Genomic DNA, 19,644 nt, shown 5'->3' on the forward strand with positions numbered 1-19,644 from the left:
AACAAAAAAGAAAATATGAATTTCCAAAAAGAAGTTAAGAAAAACTTACTAACTGAAACAAATGGAGTCACCTTACCTTTCAAAATATGCTTCTTCTTTTATCATCCAACTTAGCCACACTACCATTAGCTGCTCCTGTTCAGGTGTACTATATAAAACATGAAAAAGTCAATGGTTTATCAGAGATACTAGCATAAGAATGAGAAAGCATTCTGGAATTATTTTTTAGTAGATAGTATTTTTTCCTTCGCTATTTTGAAATATCAATTTAAATTAACTCCTTGTTGAAATGGCTATTACCTGTCACTGAAATAATGAAGTAGTTCCAGAGATGAAGAATAAGGGCCTTTGCTTTTCTTTATGAATGTGAACAGTCAAACCCTCTCAAAGTTTTAATTACTGCATTTACAAGTTGGAGAAAGTGAACTTCCTCACATTTTTTGAAAAGCAAAGACCTTTTGGATTTAAAATGTTAGAAAAACTGCATTAACAGCTGATATTTCATATAGAAAAAAATCTAGTGTTAAAACAATCACCAAATGTCACAAACTGAGTATGAGATCAGTAACAAGGTAATTAAAATTTAATTTTGAAAAATTTTGAGCAGACGGGTGCCTGGATGCTTCCGTTTGTTGAGTGTCTGACTCTTGATTTCAGGTCAGGTCATGATCCTAAGTTGTGGGATTGAGCCCCACGTCACGCTCTGTGCTGAGCATGGAGCCTGCTTGAAATTCTCTCTCTCTTCCTCTGCCCCTCTCCCCTGTTTGTGCTCTCTCTCTCTCTCTTTCAAATAAATAAAATGAAAAAAAAAACTTTTTGTAAAAAACATTTTGAGCAGAACTCAAAACTATAGAGAAATAAGAGAGCACTATTCAAAAAAAAAAGAAAAAGAAAAAAGAGGCATGGGCTCATCACACATAAAAAATGATTATAAAAACATACCAACAATGACTTTTTAAAAGGGAATTCCTAGATTTACATTGAAAGGTACAAGTCAACTTTGACTTGTGAAAATAATTTGCATTGATTTTCTTCTACTTCATTGCGGTATAAATGGATAAAACAAAAGCAACTGAAAAGCCTGATAACCCAAGTAAAGAAAATTTAAAAGGTGAGTCTCAACTCTACATAAATCATTGCTCTAAAAAAAGACAGTATTATGTGGTAGAAAGATAATAGCCTTTAGAGCATGGCAGACCTCAGTAGGAATCCTCTCTCTGTTAATCTCAAACAAGAAATGTAAATGATCCTTCTGAACTTTAGCTCTCCTATCCAAAAATACAAGTAAAAATACCCACCTTTTAAAAGTAATGAAGATTAGAGATAATGTTTAGAAATTACTTCAGGAAAAGAGAAATCACGTCATTTTATTACCTAATTTCACACCCTCCTAAAACCCCAAACTACATTAAAGGGATTTTCCTAAAAGGCATAAATGCATATGATGATGACGATGGACAACAACACAGAATACTGGAAGCAAGAGAACATATGGAAGAGTGGTAACTGATTCAGCAGATGCAAGAAAGCAGAATACTCAACTGGCAGGAAGGAAAAGCCAATCCACTTTATACCACAGAATCCCCAAAGAGCTTAGGAACTGACAGCTCCAGGCAGTTCTAGGAGGAAGAGTGAAGACACAGCCTAAATTAAAAAGGTCAACAGTCTATATAAGTAGTAGACCTCCAGATCACCTCCTCCATTCTACACAATTAGATGAATCCCCCTCCCCCAGCAGAGAGAAGACTGAAGATTTATGCTCTGGAGATGGTAAAAGAAGGTGTCTTTGAACTAAGGGACAACCAGGGATATCTGAAGCACCGTTCAAAATGTAGGAGAATTAAGTGAATGATTAAACTACAAGCTTAGTTCCCTAACCCTCATTTTTTAACTTTGCTTATGGGTTTCTTGTCAGGCCTTTACTCTCTACACAAGACAAAAGTCTCCTCTAAGAATATGATAAGTTTCCCAAAGAGCTACCTATACATTAAAAGATTCTAATCTGCTTATCAGTTTCTTACTTATATTTATTTATTGATTTATTTTCCTACTTATATTTGTATTTAAATATAAACAATCAAGAATTATCAAGCCCCTGGGGCGCCTGGCTGGCTCAGTCATTAGAGCACGTGACTCTTGATCTGGGTTGTGAGTTCAAGCCCCATGCTGGGCATGGAGCCCACGAAAGAAAGAAAAAGAAAGAAAGAAAGAAAGAAAGAAAGAAAGAAAGAAAGAAAGAAAGAAAGAAAAACGTAGGAAGGGAGGGAGGGAGGGAGGGAGGGAGGGAGGGAGGGAGGGAGGGAGGAAGGAAGAAAATAGAGACTTATCAAACCCTTGAAAAAACTTTCTAACTTGAAAAATAGAGACCAAAAAAAAGCAGGAAAAAAAAACTTAGAAAAGAAACAGTACTAATAAAATCTCTTCAGTCATTATGATTAGTATCAGAGAAAGCATGCCACTGTGAAGCTACTATACAGAAGAAATAACCAGAAAACAAACAAGACTCTTAGATATCAAAAACTACAGAGGATTAAAAGTTGAAAAAAAATCTTAGAAGGTAGAATGAACAGTATCTTTTCAGAGTGAGAAAAACGTTCTAAAATTTGGATTGTGGTGATGGTTGTACAACTTTGTAAATACACGTAAATCTATTAAATCATAAACTTTAAAATGGGTGAATTTTATGGTATGTGAATGGTCTTTCAATAAAGCTGTTTTTTTAAAAAAGGAGAACAAGACAAAGATAAGGAAAACAGGAAAGGATAAGAAAATAAGATAATCATTTCAGGAAATCCAATATCTAAGTAAGGGAAGGTTTTGGACAGAAAAAAAAAAAGCCATTTGGAACATTACCAACAAATTAGCTTAACAAAATTTCCTAGATTAAAGGACATGAGTTCCCAGGTTGAAAGGGTTTAATGAATATCTACGACAACAGACAAAAACAGACCCACACTAAGGCTTATCATCCAAAAAATTTCAAAACTCTATGGACAAAAAGTTAATCCTCCATGTTTCCATATTTTTAAAAAAACAGGCTACACAAAAAACAAGAATCAGAATGTCATCAGACTTCTCATCAGCAACACTGGAAGTCAGAAGACAATGGAATGACACTTTCAAAATTCTCAAAGGAAATTACTTCCAGCTTCAAATTCTAAACTCTATGAAACTTAATCATGTCAGAATTAAGACATTGTCAGAAATACCCAGTCTCAAAATAACTGACCTCCCACATATCGATTCTAAACAAGCAAAATGAGAAAACAATTAAAAGAAGGACATATGAGATGCAGGAAACAGGAAATCCAAAAAAGGAGACATGAAGCAAGTTGTGAAAATAATAATGAAGAGCAATTCCAGGATAAGAGCTGTGTACCAGATGCAGAGGTAACCAGTTCAGACTGGAGCCAGTTAGGAGGAGAGATTTCCTTAGAAATACCTTGGGAGGTATTCTTGGAAATGCTTTGGGAAATATCTTGGGAGGAGGTTAAGATTGGCAGAGAGTATGAGGTTCCATTAATGTAAGTACAAAGAATAAAGAACAAATGAAAACAAAATACAGGATAATTATTAATGCAAAAAGCAAGTTTTGCAGAAGAAAAATAATCATCTATTACATGGTTGAGCTCCCAATAGTATTATATGAACAACTAAGTATTTGCCAAAGCAAAATTGCAATATAACTGTACTAGGAGAATGGGAAGATGGGAAGGACATATAGATGTGCTAGGGGGAAAAGAAGAAAGGAGAACTAATTATTCATCTTTCATACACAGTAGGAAATCAACAATTATTCCTAAAATTGAAAAATCAAGATCAAAATATAGCAAATACAAACACAGTATTTAAAGATATGGAAGTAAAAAAACAAAACAATCCACTAAAAGAACTGAAAGTTGCCTGAGGGAAGGGGAAACAGGAAGTAAGGGAATTTGCCTTAACAAATGTTGAAGAACTATTATGACTCTTTAACTGGCATACAATTGATGCTATTGACACCATTTACTAAAAGATAATACCACTGTCCATCCCTAGACCAATTTTTTTTAGTACACTCCTAATTAATGCTATACATGCATTTTAATAGGCAAACAAAATCAGACCTTCAGAAAATAGAGCAACCTATATAGTAAAGTACCTGACAAGTGTAGAAAAGGCCAGTAGCATACAAAAGGAAAGCGAAACAAAGCGAACCCCAGCCGGTGTAGCAGGAGGACGGCTTGTCATCAACTGCAGTAATTGCTCAGCTTCTTCCTCAGTTGGTCTAAAAAATGAATATATTATTAGGCTTTACTCTTCTTAGTTGAGAGAGGAAGGAAGAAGAAGGGCTTCCCAAACAGTTTAACTTTTCAGATATGAATTCTGATCTTTATAAAGATACCTCATATTTATAAAGTCTTTAAGATCTTAAGTCATTAAAAGCAAAACTGTTGCACTTACAACCAGTGCTTTTCCTCAGATATAAATACACACAATCCTCACTCGGCAGAGTAGTATGGGACCATAAAAATAACCATTCAGGGGTGCCTGGGAGGCTCAGTCGGTTAAGCATCCAACTCTTGATTTCAGCTCAGGTCATGATCTCATGGTTTGTGAGTTGGGGCCCTGCATTGGACTCCACACTGATAGTGTGGAGCCTGCTTGGGATTCTCTCTCTTCCTCTCTCTCTCTCTCTCTGCCCCTCCCCTGCTCACTCTCACTCACATTTTCTCTCTAAAATAAATGAACTTTAAAAAAAAGTGTAAAAAATATATCATAAAACGTCAAAACATTAAAAACCTCCTCTGAGTCATAATACATAGGGAAATGGAAAAAATAGCAAAGTAATATTTTACATAGCACTCTGTAATTGAAAATATTACAAACACTGGGAATTAAAGTGTTTTCTTTGTAAAAAAAAATTTGTCAGTAGTTTGAATAGCCCTTGCCTTCTTTTCATTCTATGTATCATAATGTGGAGTGAACCTCTTTCTTAATCCTTGATGAATTGTCATAGCCCTTTTTAAGTTTGAATCTGATTCCAACATTTTATTCTTTGTTATGTTCAGTCATGAAAAATCCTTTAAGGTGAAGATTTTTGCCAGCATCACTTCCTCTGGGACTTCATCCTTTTTCCACAATGACTTTCTTCATGCATGTTGACAAGGGCACCTTTACTAAGTTCGTGGGATACATATCTAGTGTTTCTCAAATGGCAGCAGTGTTAACATCTTCACAGTCAGCTATTTCTTCTATTTATGTTTGGTTCAAATGTCACTTTCAGTGTTACCACCTTTTGTTTCTTCGCTACATTTTCATCTTTCTTGGCCGATTCCTTCTTTCAATTATTTTCCTCAAATGACACGAGACAAGGTGTCACTGAGAGACAAGGTGACAGTTCAACTATGCATTTTGTTGTATGTTCACCAACCGAATAATAGATTGGCAGTGACCAGTCGCCAACAACTTTAAACGACATGATGTGATTAGTCACTGATCATGATGTACATCTGTTATTTACATAATGACTTGGGCTTGAAGAGCTCTCAGCAAAGTTTGTACTTTATACAATTATTTGGCTAATGTATCATAGTAACTGATACATTAGTTGTTGAGGGAGCAGTGTTATTTAACTAAGCCAACACTAAGTGTGGTAAGTGAAATCCAGACTTATCAGAGACATGCAAAGTGAGGACTGTATATGTAACAATTGAGGACATTACTCAAAAGGATGTAGTGCATTGACTAACTAAGAAATCTTGTGCTTAATAATCACAACATATTGGGGCGCCGGGTGGCTCAGTCGGTTAAGCATCCGACTTCAGCTCAGGTCATGATCTCGTGGTTAGTGAATTCAAGCCCCGCGTTGGGCTCTGTGCTGACAGCTCAGAGCCTGGAGCCTGCTTCGAATTCTGTGTCTCCCTCTCTTTCTGCCCCTCCCCTGCTTATACTCTCTCTCTGTCTCTCAAAAATAAATAAATGTTAAAAATAAATAAATAAATATAATCACAATATATCGATTTTAAATAATTTATGATTTCAGTTGTGAAAGGAAACACAGGAGAGATTTACTTCAACTAGCTACATGGGCTAGGTAAAGCATCACTCACAGATCATTCACTATAGTCATGTCAAGCTGTGTTAAAGTCATACATTTCTTAAACTGCTCTGGCCCTTCCCATATTCACATAATTCTATTTACAATCTGACAAAAATAGATGGATACATCCCACCTAGGAATGTTTTTGATATAAGGACTTCATTCTTGATATAAGCCAGCCTGCTACCTAAGCCCATTAGAAAACCCAAATCCTCTGAATAAAAGGCCTTTGGCTCACTTTCTTGGAATTAAAAACAAGAAAATAAAATAATAAAAAGGTAAAATATCAAATTATTGAATACTTGAGTCCAGCGATCCCCATCAAAGCACAGTACAGACGTAAGAGTGCACTGGCTTTCACAACATGCTCTTCTTTCAGCCCCGAATACACAGACACATTGGGCTCCATCTCCACATCAGCTTCTTCCACAATGCGGGTACTTCTTACTGTGGGAAGAATGCCCATCAACTCCAGAAGAAGCTGCCTTCTCATTTGCCAAAGGACAGAACTACTGGTCTCTCTTTTTCTCTGTAAAAAATATAGAGCATGGAGCACTTACCAAGTCAAAAGGACATTCAAACAAAGCTCCCCAGTTAAACACTTGAAATTGACCCTTTTTTTTTTTAATTTTTTTTTTTTTAACGTTTATTTATTTTTGAGACAGAGAGAGACAGAGCATGAACAGGGGAGGGGCAGAGAGAGAGGGAGACACAGAATCGGAAGCAGGCTCCAGGCTCTGAGCCATCAGCCCAGAGCCCAACGCAGGGCTCGAACTCACGGACCGCGAGATCGTGACCTGAGCCGAAGTCGGACGCTCAACCGACTGAGCCACCCAGGCGCCCCGAAATTGACCCTTTTGAAGAGCCTGTTGTAACTGTAGAATCTCATTTTAACCCACTGATTAAAAACTGAAAATTCACTGATTCATTTGAAGAACACTCTATTCACACTAATCCAGATTGGCTATACAGAAAACACTAAGTTAATGACAATTTGAACTGTAAAATGTCATTTAAATACTTTCAAATACATAATGACTAACTAACAGAGTCATATGTAATACAGTAGAAAGTGCTCACATCTTGGAGACAGGACATCTTGGGTTTAAACAAAGCTTTGCTATTAACTATGTACACTTAACTCTCTGAACTCCAATGTCCTTAATGACAAGGAAATGAATATTAATAATATTTAACTCCTGGGGTGCATGGGTGGCTCAGGTTGAGTATCTGACTCGATTTTGGCTTAGGTCATGATCTCACAGTTGGCATTGGGCTCTGCATGACACTGTGGAGGCTGCCTGGGATTCTCTCTCTCCCTCTCTCTCTGCCCCTGTCCCACTGGCTCGCTCTCTCTCTGTCTCTCTCTCTCTTTCTCTCAAAATAAATAAGTAAATGCTAAAAAATAATAATAGTAATATTTAACTCCAGGGCTGTTGTAATGAGGAGTTTATAAGTCTATCACCCTCATAGTTCTTGAGGCAGGGATAACATCTTAGTCATCTATTACTTGGCAGGGCCTAACATTGTGCCTGACATATAGCAAGCATACAGTATCTGTTAAATAGATGAAAGAATGAACAAAGGTAACACATATGAAAGCAGTTCTAAATTGTAAAGAACTAGGCAGATGTCAGTTATTATTTTTAAAATGGTTCTAAGTAAAATATGATAAACCTGCTTTAATAACATTAGCTTCAAATAAGAAAAATTTACTGCACATAAAGGACAATCACAAACAAGAGGAGCATACCAAAGTGCTTAACACAGTGCATATAGAAGGTACGCAATAAATGTTAACTTCCCCTTAAAAATCAAGGCTTAAAACTAGTTCTCAAATGGGCTAGAAATAAAGTAGAACTTGTCTACAGAAAAGTATGGTGAGCCAGCAGCATAAAAAATAGGCTAGTGGGAACACCTGGATGGCTTAGCCATTTAAGCATCTGACTCAATTTCAGCTCTGGTCATGATCTCACAGTTTGTGAGTTTGAACCCTGCACTGGACTCTGCAATGATGGTGTGGAGCCTGCCTGGGATTCTCTCTTTCCCTCTCTCTCTCAAAAGCAACAAATAAACTTAAAAAATATATAGGCTGGAGGACTAAGCAGTACATATGCTACTGTCTAATTCATTGACATCAACAAGATAAAAATCAGTCTGCATAGATTCCTTCATAGGGATTCTTTTCAGAGTTACCATGAAATGTTCTTTGAAAAAGTGAAATATTTTGCAACTTAAAAACTGTTGCAAAATATATATTCATCAATAGATGAATGAAAAAATAAAATGTAGTATGTACATACAATGGAATATTATTCAGCCTTGAAAAAGAAATGCTGATTCATGCTACAACATGCATGGACTTTGAAAACATAGAACAAGCCAAACCTAAAAAGAGAAATATTGTGTGACTCCACTTATATGAGGTACCTAGAATAGTCAAATTCATAGAGGCAGAAAGTAGAAAGAAGTTATCAGGGGCTGAAAGAAAGGAGAAATAGGGAATTATTGTTTAATGGGTACAGAGTTTCTGTTAGAGATGATGAAAAAGTGCTGAAAATGAAGAGTGGTGATGGTTGCAATATATTGTGAATGTAATTAATGCCACAGAACTATACACTTAAAAATGATTAAAACAGTAAATTTTATATCATGTATATTTTACCATAATAAAAAAAGATACATATTAAAATTATAGACTATAATAACAACTTATTTTGATGACCTATTCTCATGGATCTGTCCCAGAACCCTAGAGATTCCCAAAACTCTTTCAGAGTCCAGAGGTTAAAAATATCTCCTTAAACATTATTTGCCTTTTCTACCCTCATTTTCTCACAAGCGTACAACACAGTTTTCCAAATGTTCAACTAAGCCAGACATTAAAGAGATTTGCAAACATATAAAACAATACAACACTTCTCACTAAGTTTTTTTTTTAATATGGTTATTTTTCATTAAAAATATGTTCACATTTAATAGGGTTATTATTAAAAAGTTTTTTTGCCATTTTTAAAGAATTAGGTAAGTATTTCATAATCTTCAGTTTTATTTCTAATATCATGAATATCAATAGATAAAAAGCACATAAATAAAAGCCCTTTGGTACCTTCAGTGATTTAAAATGTCAGGAGGTCCTAAGACTAAAAGTGTGAGAAGCACTGGTCTAATGACATCATTCTAAAAGTGTTTCTTCCTCTTTTACTAGTTGCCAAAATATCCTGATTCCTAGCCTATAAATATTATTTTTTTATTTTTTATTTTTTAAAATTTACATCCAAATTAGTTAGCATATAGTGCAACAATGATTTCAGGAGTAGATTCCTTAGTGCCCCTTACCCTTTTAGCCCATCCTCCCTCCCACAACCCCTCCAGTAAACCTTACTTTGTTCTCCATATTTATGAGTCTCTTCTGTTTTGTATCCCTCCTGTTTTTATATTATTTTTGTTTCCTTTCCCTTATGTTCATCTGTTTTGCCTCTTAAAGTCCTCATATGAGTGAAGTCATATGATTTTTATCTAATTTCTCTAATTTCACTTAGCATAATACCCTCCAGTTCCATCCACGTAGTTGCAAATGGCAAGATTTCATTCTTTTTGATTGCCGAATAATACTCCATTGTATGTATATGTGTGTGTGTGTGTGTGTGTGCGTACACACACACACACACACATATATATATATATATACACACACCACATTTTTTTTTTATCCATTCATCCATCGATGGACATTTGGGCTCTTTCCATACTTCGGGTATTGTTGATAATGCTGCTATAAACATGGGGGTGCATGTGTCTCTTTGAAACAGCACACCTGTATCCCATGGATAAATGCCTAATAGTGCAATTGCTGGGTTGTAGGGTAGTTCTAATTTTAGCCTATAAATATTTTTAATCTCACCTGCTGTCCATTTCGGATAAAAGTTCCAAACCAAGTCCGGACTTTTGCATTTGTTCCAAGAAGCAAACCACTAACAAAACAAACCAAGTCACTCACTCCATCTTCACTAGCTTCATTTTTAGTATGATCCAATGTCAAAGCCACTCCAAGGCCTGGCAAGTGACATTCTTCTACCTAACACAGCAAAGAAAACAAACTGAACTCAATCTCATAAGGAAAAGAGCCGGGACACTTCAGTGTTTAGATGTTTTAAAGCTTTTAAAGTTTAGAGGAGGACATATCACAAAACACAAAAACCCAGAAAGGAAAGTAATTCCAAATCTCTACAAGATTCTCAAATCATCTTGGGAAAGTTCCTGGTCATAATACAAAGGCTTCTGTCTTATAAAAATAATATCTCTTACCACCATGCCTCGGACCTTGAGGGCCTGAGAAGGATTCATTTTACATAAGAAGCGTAGGGCATCTGTCCTGCGCCTTCCTCCAAGACTTTCCTCATCTTGTCGTTCTCCATTTTTTATGAGACCCCTACAAACTGAACATTTAATACCCTCTATTACTTTAAGCTTTTAAGTAGAATGTTAAAAAGAATGTCTTCAGTCTTTGAATTAATCATTTATGCGGAATAGACACTATAGAAGAAAATCATCAGGGAATTTGAAAGCATAGCAAAAGAAACTGGTCAAAATAAAGCAAAGAGTGAAAAGAGACAAAATGAACAGTGACCTGTGGTGCAATACCAAGTAGTCAAATATAATTAGGGTCTCAGAAAGAAAAACTGAATGGAAAACAAAAATATATTTGAAGAAATTTTTCTGAATTTGATAAAAACTATAAAACCAGAAGTTCAATAAACTTCAAGCAGGATAAACACAAAGAAATAATATTGAGATCCATCATAAGCAAATTTCTGAAAACCAGTGGAAAAGAGAAAATCTTAAAAGCAGCCACAAAGAAAAGACAAATAAAAGCAGCCAGAGGTAAACAGAAACATATACAGAGCAACAGAAATCAAAACTACCACAGACAATATAACAACATCTTTAAAGAGCTAAAAGAAGGGGAGGGGCACCTGGGTGGCTCAGTTGGTTAAGCATCCAACTTCAACTCAGGTCATGATCTCACAGTTCGTGGGTTTGAGCCCCACGTCAGGCTCTGTGCTGACAGCTCAGAGCCTAGAGCCTGCTTCGGGTTCTGTGTCTCCCTCTCTCTCTGCTCCTCCCCTGTTCACACTCTGTCTCTCTCTGTCTCTCTCAAAAATAAATATTAAAAAAAAATTTAAACCCAACAACAATAAAGAAATGTAAATGCCAAGAAAATAATTAAGCAAAGACATAAAGCTAATATGACAGTAGTTGAGATTAAATGGAATCCCAAAAAATTTCAATCCAAATGAAGAAAGGAAAAGAAGAAAAAGGAAGCAAATAACAAGATGATACACTTAAATCTAACTACCACAATAATCACATTGAATGATCTACATAAATGGTCTAAATACTCCAAAAAGCAGAGACTGCAACTAAGTTTTTTTAAAAAACAAGATTCAACTATACTTGTCTATAAGAAACCCACCTTAAAGATAGACTTTTTTTTAATTTTTTTTATACATTTATTTATTTTTGATAGACAAAGGGAGACAGAGCACAAGTGAGGAAGGGGCAGAGAGAGAAGGAGACACAGAATCCGAAGTAGGCTCCAGGCTCTGAGCTGTCAGCACAGAGCCTGACATGGGGCTCGAACTCACAAACCGCGAGATCATGACCTGAGCGGAAGTCGGACACTTAACCAACTGAGCCACCCAGGTGCCCCAAGATACAGATTTTTTTAAAGATGGATATATACCATACAAACACTAATTGTAAGCTGCTATGACTGTATTAATGAAGTACACTTCAAAAGAAGGTATATTACCAAGGATAAAGAAGAATATTTTATAATGAAAAAGGCTTAATTCATCATAATGATATAACAATCCTAAATGTACATGGACCCAATCATAGCTTCAGAATTAATGAAGCAGGGCTTCTGGGTGGCTCAGTTGGTCGAGCATCCAATTCTTGATGTCATCTCAGATCATGATTCCAGGGTGGTGGGATTGAGCCCCTCACCAGGCTCTGCGCTGAGTGTGGAGTCTGCTTAAGATTCTTTCTCTCCCGGGGGGTGCCTTTCTCTCCCGGGGGGTGCCAGTTGGTTGAGCGTCTGACTTTGGCTTAGGTCATGATCTCGCAGTTCACAGGTTCAAGCCCCGTGTCGGGCTGTGTTCTGATGGCTCAGAGCCTGGAGCCTGCTTTGGATTCTGTGTCTCCCTCTCTCTCTGCCCCTTCCCAGCTCATGCTCTGTCTCTCAAAAATGAATAAACATTTAAAAAAAATTTTTTTTTAAAGATTCTTTCTCTCCCGGGAACCTGGGTGGCTCAGTCTTTAAGCTGACTTCAGCTCAAGTCATGATCTCACAGTTCATGAGTTCAAGTCCCACATCGGGTAAGCTCATGCCCCACTTCAGGTGAGCTGGAGCCCCGCTTCAGGGGAACACAAGACCTGCTTTGGGTGAGTCCCACTTCTCTCTCTCTGCCTCTGCCCCTCCTGGGATTCTCTCTCTCTCTGCCCCTCACTCACTTATACCCTCTCTCTCTAAAAAAAAAAAAAAAAAGATTCTCTCTCTCTCTTCCTCCCCAGCCCGCATGCACACACTTTCTCTCTCTCAAAATAAAAAATAAAATAAAATATTTTTTAAAAATTGGTGAAGCAAAAACAAGATGAAAGTAGACATAGACAAATCCACAATTATGTTTGGAGACGTCAACATTCCTCTCTTAGTAACTGATAGACAATACAGACAGAAAATCAACAATAAGACAGTTTTTACAAAGAACTTTTACATACCTTATGATATATTCAATAAATCTCTTGGAAATATAAGAGAGGGGTACCTGGATGGCTCAGTCACTTAAGCATCTGACTTTGGCTCAGATCATGATCTCATCCTGCATCAGGCTCCCTGCTGTCAGTGCAGGGCCGGCTTTGGATCCTCAGTCCCCCTCTCTCTCTGCCCCTCCCCTGCTTGTGTCTCTCTCTCTCTCAAAAATAAACAAACATTAAAAAAAAAATGTAAGGGAAATGTTATTATTAATATCTCATTTTATAGAATGGAAGTATCTTGATGGAGATTACACAAAAAGTGAGTGACAAAACTAGAAATTACAACCGCCAGATCCAGTGCTTTTTCCTCTTTGGCTCCCAATTCACAACCTTGCTCAATGAATGTTTTTATTTTAATATCACACAGATCCAAACAATGTTCAATCAGTAGTAGTTTGAAACAGAGGTGGAAATTTTAGTTGATTTTCTCAGTTTTGACTCTATCCTTTTCTGTAAATTGACAACAATAAGGCTAAAAACCAAAGGGTTTGATTGCTGCTATTTCTGATTACTTATGCCTTGTATTGTATTCTGGCTAGTTCACAGACATGTCTTCTTCCCACTGCTCCATAAGCATAGGACTATATCTTCTAGTTCTTTAGTATTTTTTACTGTCCTATTATTGCACTGGTGACTAAGGGCAAAAAAAAAAAAATTTTGGGTTGCATTCTTTTTTTTAAGTTTATTTCAAGAGAGACAGAGACATTGTGAATGAGGGAGGGGCAGAGAGAGGGGGAGAAAGAGAATCCCGAGCAGGCACCATACTGTCAACACAGAGCCCAATGCAGGGCTCAAACACAAAACCGTGAGATCATGACCTGAGCTGAAACCAAGAGCTGGATGTTTAACCAACTGAGCCACCCAGGTACCCCTATTGCATACTTACCATATTTAAATTGATAATCTCAAAACAATTTTGAAATCTTCTAAACCCAATACTTCTACAATGAATACTCACTAATAAACTTTCCAGAGATAAAATCTCAAATGAAAGCCCATAAATATTTCTTTGTAGCTCAAAAAATAGGTCTTGAACCTACACCAGCAAATCTCTTCAATATCCTATTTTAAAATTATGTTTTACCTTCATTAAAACTATCAGGAACATTGGCCACCAACAGACATAAGAACCAAGCACCATTTCTAACATGTAGCAAAGCTTCAGCTACATCCACTATAGGAAGCAGAGAAGGGAGCTCTATAAGAAAACAAAATCAACGTTACTAAGGAGTGATATTTCACAAACATCATTTAAGAGCAATAAATTTAGGGGCGCCTCAGTTGCTCAGTTGGTTGAGCGTCTGACTTTGGCTCAGATCATGATCTCACAGTTCATGAGTTCGAGCCCCGCAGTGGGCTCTGTGCTGACAGCTCCCAGCCTGGAGCCTGCTTCAGATTCTGTGTCTCCCTCTCTCTCTGCCCCTCCACCACTCACACTGTCTCTCTCTCCTTCAAAAATAAATAAACATTAAAAAAAAAAAAAAAAAAAGAGCAATAACTTTAGGGGGAAAAAAGCAATAAATTAAGGTACTTTCTTTTCACAGTCCAGAACAAACTGTCCAGCCACATGTGGCTATTTAAATTTAAATTAATTGGTGCACCTGGCTGGTGCAGTCCATAGAGCACAAGACTCTGGATCTCAGGGTTGTAAATTCGAGGCCCACAATGGGTAGAGAGAGTACTTAAAAATAAAACCTTTTCAAAAACAAATAAATGGATAAATAAGCTTAAATTAATTAAAATTAAATAAAATTAAAAATAGCTCAGTTACACTAGCTACATGTCCAGTAAACCGTAACTACATGTGACTAGTGGCTACTGTATTAGAAAGCACAATATAGAACAATGCCACTGCTACAGTCGGCAGTGTTGGTCAAGAGTTACTTGCATGAAAATCTTTGCATTTTTATGTCCTCCACCTTTTTAATCCCATTCAAAATTAGTAAACTGAAATATTTTAATCCTCCCACAGGCATTGTCGTAACTTTTAGCTTTTTATATTCCACTTATCAATTTACCCTTTGCTTTTTTCACTTACATATTATGACCATCTTCAAAAATCATTAAATTTCTTCAAATACACTCTGTTAATGGCTGCATAACATGTCATACTATGGATATAATTTACTAAATCATTGTCCTATTATTTGCCACTTTTATCTTAATGTTTTAAGGTATATTTTTATAAAATATGTAAAATAACACAATATTCAAAGTTAAGAAGTTACACAGTATCATATAACAAGAAACTATATTTGTAATGTATCTTAGTAGTCATTACCTGCTTGTAAAATACAAAGTACATCTGCAGCTTCCTCCAAATAGACTGGACTCTCAAATAGCTCAGATGACTTAAAAAAAAATTCTCCACTGGACTCAGACACCTTAAAAAAGAAAAACAAATAAAAGAAATGATGAACTCTATTAATTTCAGATAAGCCCTCACTATTTTTATAATTATCGTTGAGCTTACAGATCATGTCTCTTAATATGTCATTAATATACTTGCAGCAGAATATGCAGTATTGGATAAATTTGAGCCAATGTAATCACAATTAGTCACATTAATTATTATTCAGACATGGCAATCTGGGTCTCAATAATTTATTTCTATATAAATATTTGGAAACATCTGGAATTAAAGACAAGCCAAACAAATGAACTAGGAATGCCACCTACAAAAGTTGTAGCTCAATAAAAGGCAAAAAACAGTAAACTTAAAGCAGTATAACAAATATAAATGATGTTCAATTCCAAATGAACTGCAGGAAAACCAAAAAATAAAAATGTAGGTCAACAGAAGTACCCAACTTTTTAAAAAATATCCTACAGCAGTTTCATCACACTTTCCATTTGCTACAGAGTTCTGAACTGAAAAACTGGAAACCTCCCAGAGGACAAAGATCACTTATTTTACTAGAGCCATCAAGTTAGGTATTAAGAAAAAGATGTAGGGAAAATATTGATTGAATTAAGACTATTAGGGGCACCTGGGTGGCTCAGTCAATTAAGCATCCGACTTCAGCTCAGGTCATGATCTCCAGTTTCGTGAGTTTGAGCCCCGAATCGGGCTCTGTGCCGACAACTTAGAGCCGGGAGCCTGCTTTGGTTCTGTGTCTCCCTCTCTCTCTACCCCTCCCCCCTCTCTCAAAAATAAACTTAAAAAAAAAAATTAAGACTATTAGTATAGAAGAGAGTAGAAAGAAATAATTGTAATAGAAAAAACATTTTTTAAAAAATTTCTAACATATACTGGAATTTAAAAAAACAAATAAATTTTTAAAAATAAAAAAAATAAAGATTTCTAACATATCTCTTTTTTTTTTCTTTTTTTTTTCTAACATATCTTAAAAACTATCCAAAACTGACTAACTGTACCACCCACCACCACCAGTATTTTCTCTGGAAATAGAATTTAGAGGGTTTGGGTCCACAATGTATAAAACTAAACATATTTTTAGAAAAAAAATTTTTTAAAAAATTTGTTTAAGTTTATTTATTTTTGAGAGAGAGAGCAAGCAGGGGAGGGGTAGAGAGGGAGACACAGAATTCGAAGCAGGCTCCAGGTTCTGAGCTGTCAGCACAGAGCCCAACATGGGGCTTGAACTCACGAACTGCACAATCATGACCTGAGCCAAAGTCAGACACTTAACTGACTGAGCCATCCAGGAGCCCCAGAAAAAAAGTTTTTTTAAGTTTTTTTTTTTTTTTTTGACAGAGAGAGAGAGTATGCACATACATGTGCACAGAAGTAAGAGAGGGGCGGGGGGGGGGGGGGGGGGGGAGAGAGAGTCATAAGCAGGCTCCAAGCTGTCAGTGCAGAGCCCTACAGAGGGCTCAGTCTCAGGAACCGTGAGGTCATGACCCGAGCCAAAATCAAGCAACAGATGCTTAACTGACTAAGCCACCTAGGCACCCCAAAACTAAACTTTATTATAAACAAATTGACCTTGAAATTCTAACAGTAAAGAACTTTTGCCTCTGAAACTCTGGGCTTAAGATATGAGCCATCTTAATATAAAGATCCTGTTGAAATAGCCAAATTATGGAAAGAGCCTAAATGTCCATCAACTGATGAATGTATAAAGAAATTGTAGTTTATATACACAATGGAATACTACTTGGCAATGAGAAAAAATGAAATATGGCTTTTGTAGCAACGTGGATGGAACTGGAGCGTGTTATGCTAAGTGAAATAAATCATAGAAAGAAAGATACCATATGTTTTCACTCTTATGTGGATCCTGAGAAACTTAACAGAAGACCATGGTGGAGGGGAAGGAAAAAAAAAAATGTTAGAGAGGGAGGGAGCCAAAGCATAAGAGACTCTTACAAACTGAGAATAAACTGAGGGTTGATGGGGGTGGGAGGGAGGGGAAAGTGGGTGAAGGGCATTGAGGAGGGCACCTGTTGGGATGAGCACTGAGTGTTGTATGGAAACCCATTTGACAATAAATTTCCTATTTAAAAAAAAAAAAAAAGAAATCACATATATTTTATATTTATGCTGTATAATATTTTATGAGGGAAATTACATCCTATAAAGGTATTATCAAATTTGGTAATTTGTACAAGTCTTGAGCTATGTACCCTTCTAAATATCAAAAAGGCATTATATGGAATCCATACAGAAAAAAAACCCTACAATAGAAAATTCATCATAGGTATAAATGAGAAAAAATAGTAGTTAGAGAAAGAAAGCCTTTAAGGTAAGCATTTAATATCTTTTTAAGCCTTTTGGGGAGCCTGGGTGGCTCAGTCAGTTAAGCATCTGACTCTTGATTTTGGCTCAGGTCATAGTCTCAAGCCCCACCTTGGGCTCTGTTCTGACATCACAGATCCTGCTTGGAATTCTCTCTCCCTCTCTCTCTGCCACTCCAAAATAAGTAAATAAACTTAAATATTTTATATATATATATCCATAAGTTTATTTATTTGTATATTATTATATTACTTATATAATAATATAATTATACATTATATATAATTATATATTATATACATTATATTCTATTATATATTATTATATAATTATTATATTATTTATATATATATTAATATATACCCCTTTAAGCCTTTCAAAGGAAAACACAAAACAAATAGAAATATGTGTAGAAGGGGGGCGCCTGGGTGGCTCAGTCGGTTAAGCGGCCGACTTAGGCTCAGGTCATGATCTTGCAGTCCGTGAGTTCGAGCCCCGTGTCGGGCTCTGTGCTGACAGCTCAGAGCCTGAAGCCTGTTTCAGATTCTGTGTCTCTCTCTCTCCCTGACCCTCCCCTGTTCATGCTCTGTCTCTCCCTGTCTCAAAAATAAATAAAACATTAAAAAAAAAAAAAAAAAGAAATATGTGTAGAAGAGTATACAACCTGCCTGCCTTCTTGCTTGTGTTTCTACTTTTTATGTGTAGACATCAAATCATGCATATTTTGAGGTGTGATTAAAATAAATGCCTCTTGGAGTTCCTGGGTGGCTCTGTGGGTTGAGCATCTGACTCTTCGTTTCAGCTAAGGTCATGATCCCAGGGTCATGGAATCCAGGCAGTGTTGGGCTCCACGCTAAGCGTGGAGCCTGCTTAAGATTCTCTTTCTCTCTCTCTCCCTCTGCTCCCTTCCCCTACTTACTCTCTCTTTCTCTCTCTCTCTAAAAAATTTTTTTAAAAATGCACCTTGTTCATAATTGCCAACAGCTCACTAAGCACAAGACGCAATCGACGAGGTGAATCACTGTGTTCAAACTCTAATGTCAGTCCATGCTGAAGCTGTGATACCAGGATGCTCTCTCCACTGCCTCCTCCAAGTTTATGCCTAATAAAGCACAAATGTGTACAACAATTATGAGAACACTGGCACAAAAATAGCATAAAATTATCTTTTGTTGAAATAATCTACAAAAGAATGTATGAATTATTTTCATACATTTCATGAAAATAATACTTCTGAAACACTATTTAGTTTGCCTATTTCAGGGATTCACAACCTATATAAAGACACCAGCTAATAGTTAACACCCACTTACATGAACAGTTGCTCACTCTTGGATTCACAATAAGCAGGAAAGGACCAAACAACTGCCCAGAATTTGGGAAAATCAATATAAGCTTAAAAAGCCTCCCAGGTGACTCCAGTAAATACTTCTACTTTTAGGGGAACTTACCCTACCCACTTCCCACTGAGACCAACTGGCCTATTCAGTTTAGCATGTATACAATATGTGTAGCCAAAATTCTCTACACATTTTACAATATGGAATTCTAGAATTTTAACTATAAATAGAAAAGAACTAAGTAAAATGCTCTCCAAAGTTCAGATTCTCAATCTTTTCTGGGGAAGTGCATCCAATAAAAAGTCCTAAAATCTCCAAAAAATATTTGACTCCCTCTTCTTTGACAAATCTGAGTAAATCCCAGTCCACATATTATATAACACAACATTACCTAAGCTGCTGTTCTTTGCTGGCATCCTGTTCTAAAGCATGAAAGTCCACTGACAACAATGCAACAATAGAGTTGACAGCTTCCACTCCAGACAGAAGACGAAGGATGAGTTTTTTATCTTGAGCCCAGCTCTGGCTCTGGTCAGCAGGAGCACAAAGTGCCATTCGCACCAAGCAGGGCAGAAGAAGTCTCAATTCTGGATCACTTAAAGATGCCAACCGAACAACATCCACTTTCTGCATTGCCTCAAAAGCAAAAGGGCTGACAAATTGAAGGCTTGTACACTCAGCCATTATCACTGTTGATC

At 36.5% G+C, this 19,644-nt stretch overlaps 1 protein-coding gene across 3 annotated transcripts in view; it reads right to left on the bottom strand.

The window, feature by feature from the left end:
• The window catches only part of INTS2 (integrator complex subunit 2), a 59,803-nt gene that overhangs the window by 38,792 nt on the left and 1,367 nt on the right, over positions 1–19,644 (bottom strand). For 2 of the 3 annotated variants that reach the window (XM_060646561.3, XM_060646560.3), the window contains exons 2-10: positions 19,338–19,644; positions 18,570–18,708; positions 15,186–15,288; positions 13,989–14,102; positions 10,391–10,521; positions 9,987–10,160; positions 6,385–6,611; positions 4,142–4,267; positions 77–148 (exon numbers count right to left, since the gene is read on the bottom strand). In XM_060646561.3, the coding sequence (XP_060502544.1) occupies positions 77–148; positions 4,142–4,267; positions 6,385–6,611; positions 9,987–10,160; positions 10,391–10,521; positions 13,989–14,102; positions 15,186–15,288; positions 18,570–18,708; positions 19,338–19,644 (1,393 nt within the window). The remainder of the gene's footprint in view (positions 1–76; positions 149–4,141; positions 4,268–6,384; positions 6,612–9,986; positions 10,161–10,390; positions 10,522–13,988; positions 14,103–15,185; positions 15,289–18,569; positions 18,709–19,337) is intronic. The other variant, XM_078437379.2, reaches the window with a different exon arrangement.

This window comes from Panthera onca, chromosome E1, assembly GCF_046562875.1.
Source record: "Panthera onca isolate mPanOnc1 chromosome E1, mPanOnc1 haplotype 2, whole genome shotgun sequence".
NCBI lineage: Eukaryota > Metazoa > Chordata > Mammalia > Carnivora > Felidae > Panthera > Panthera onca.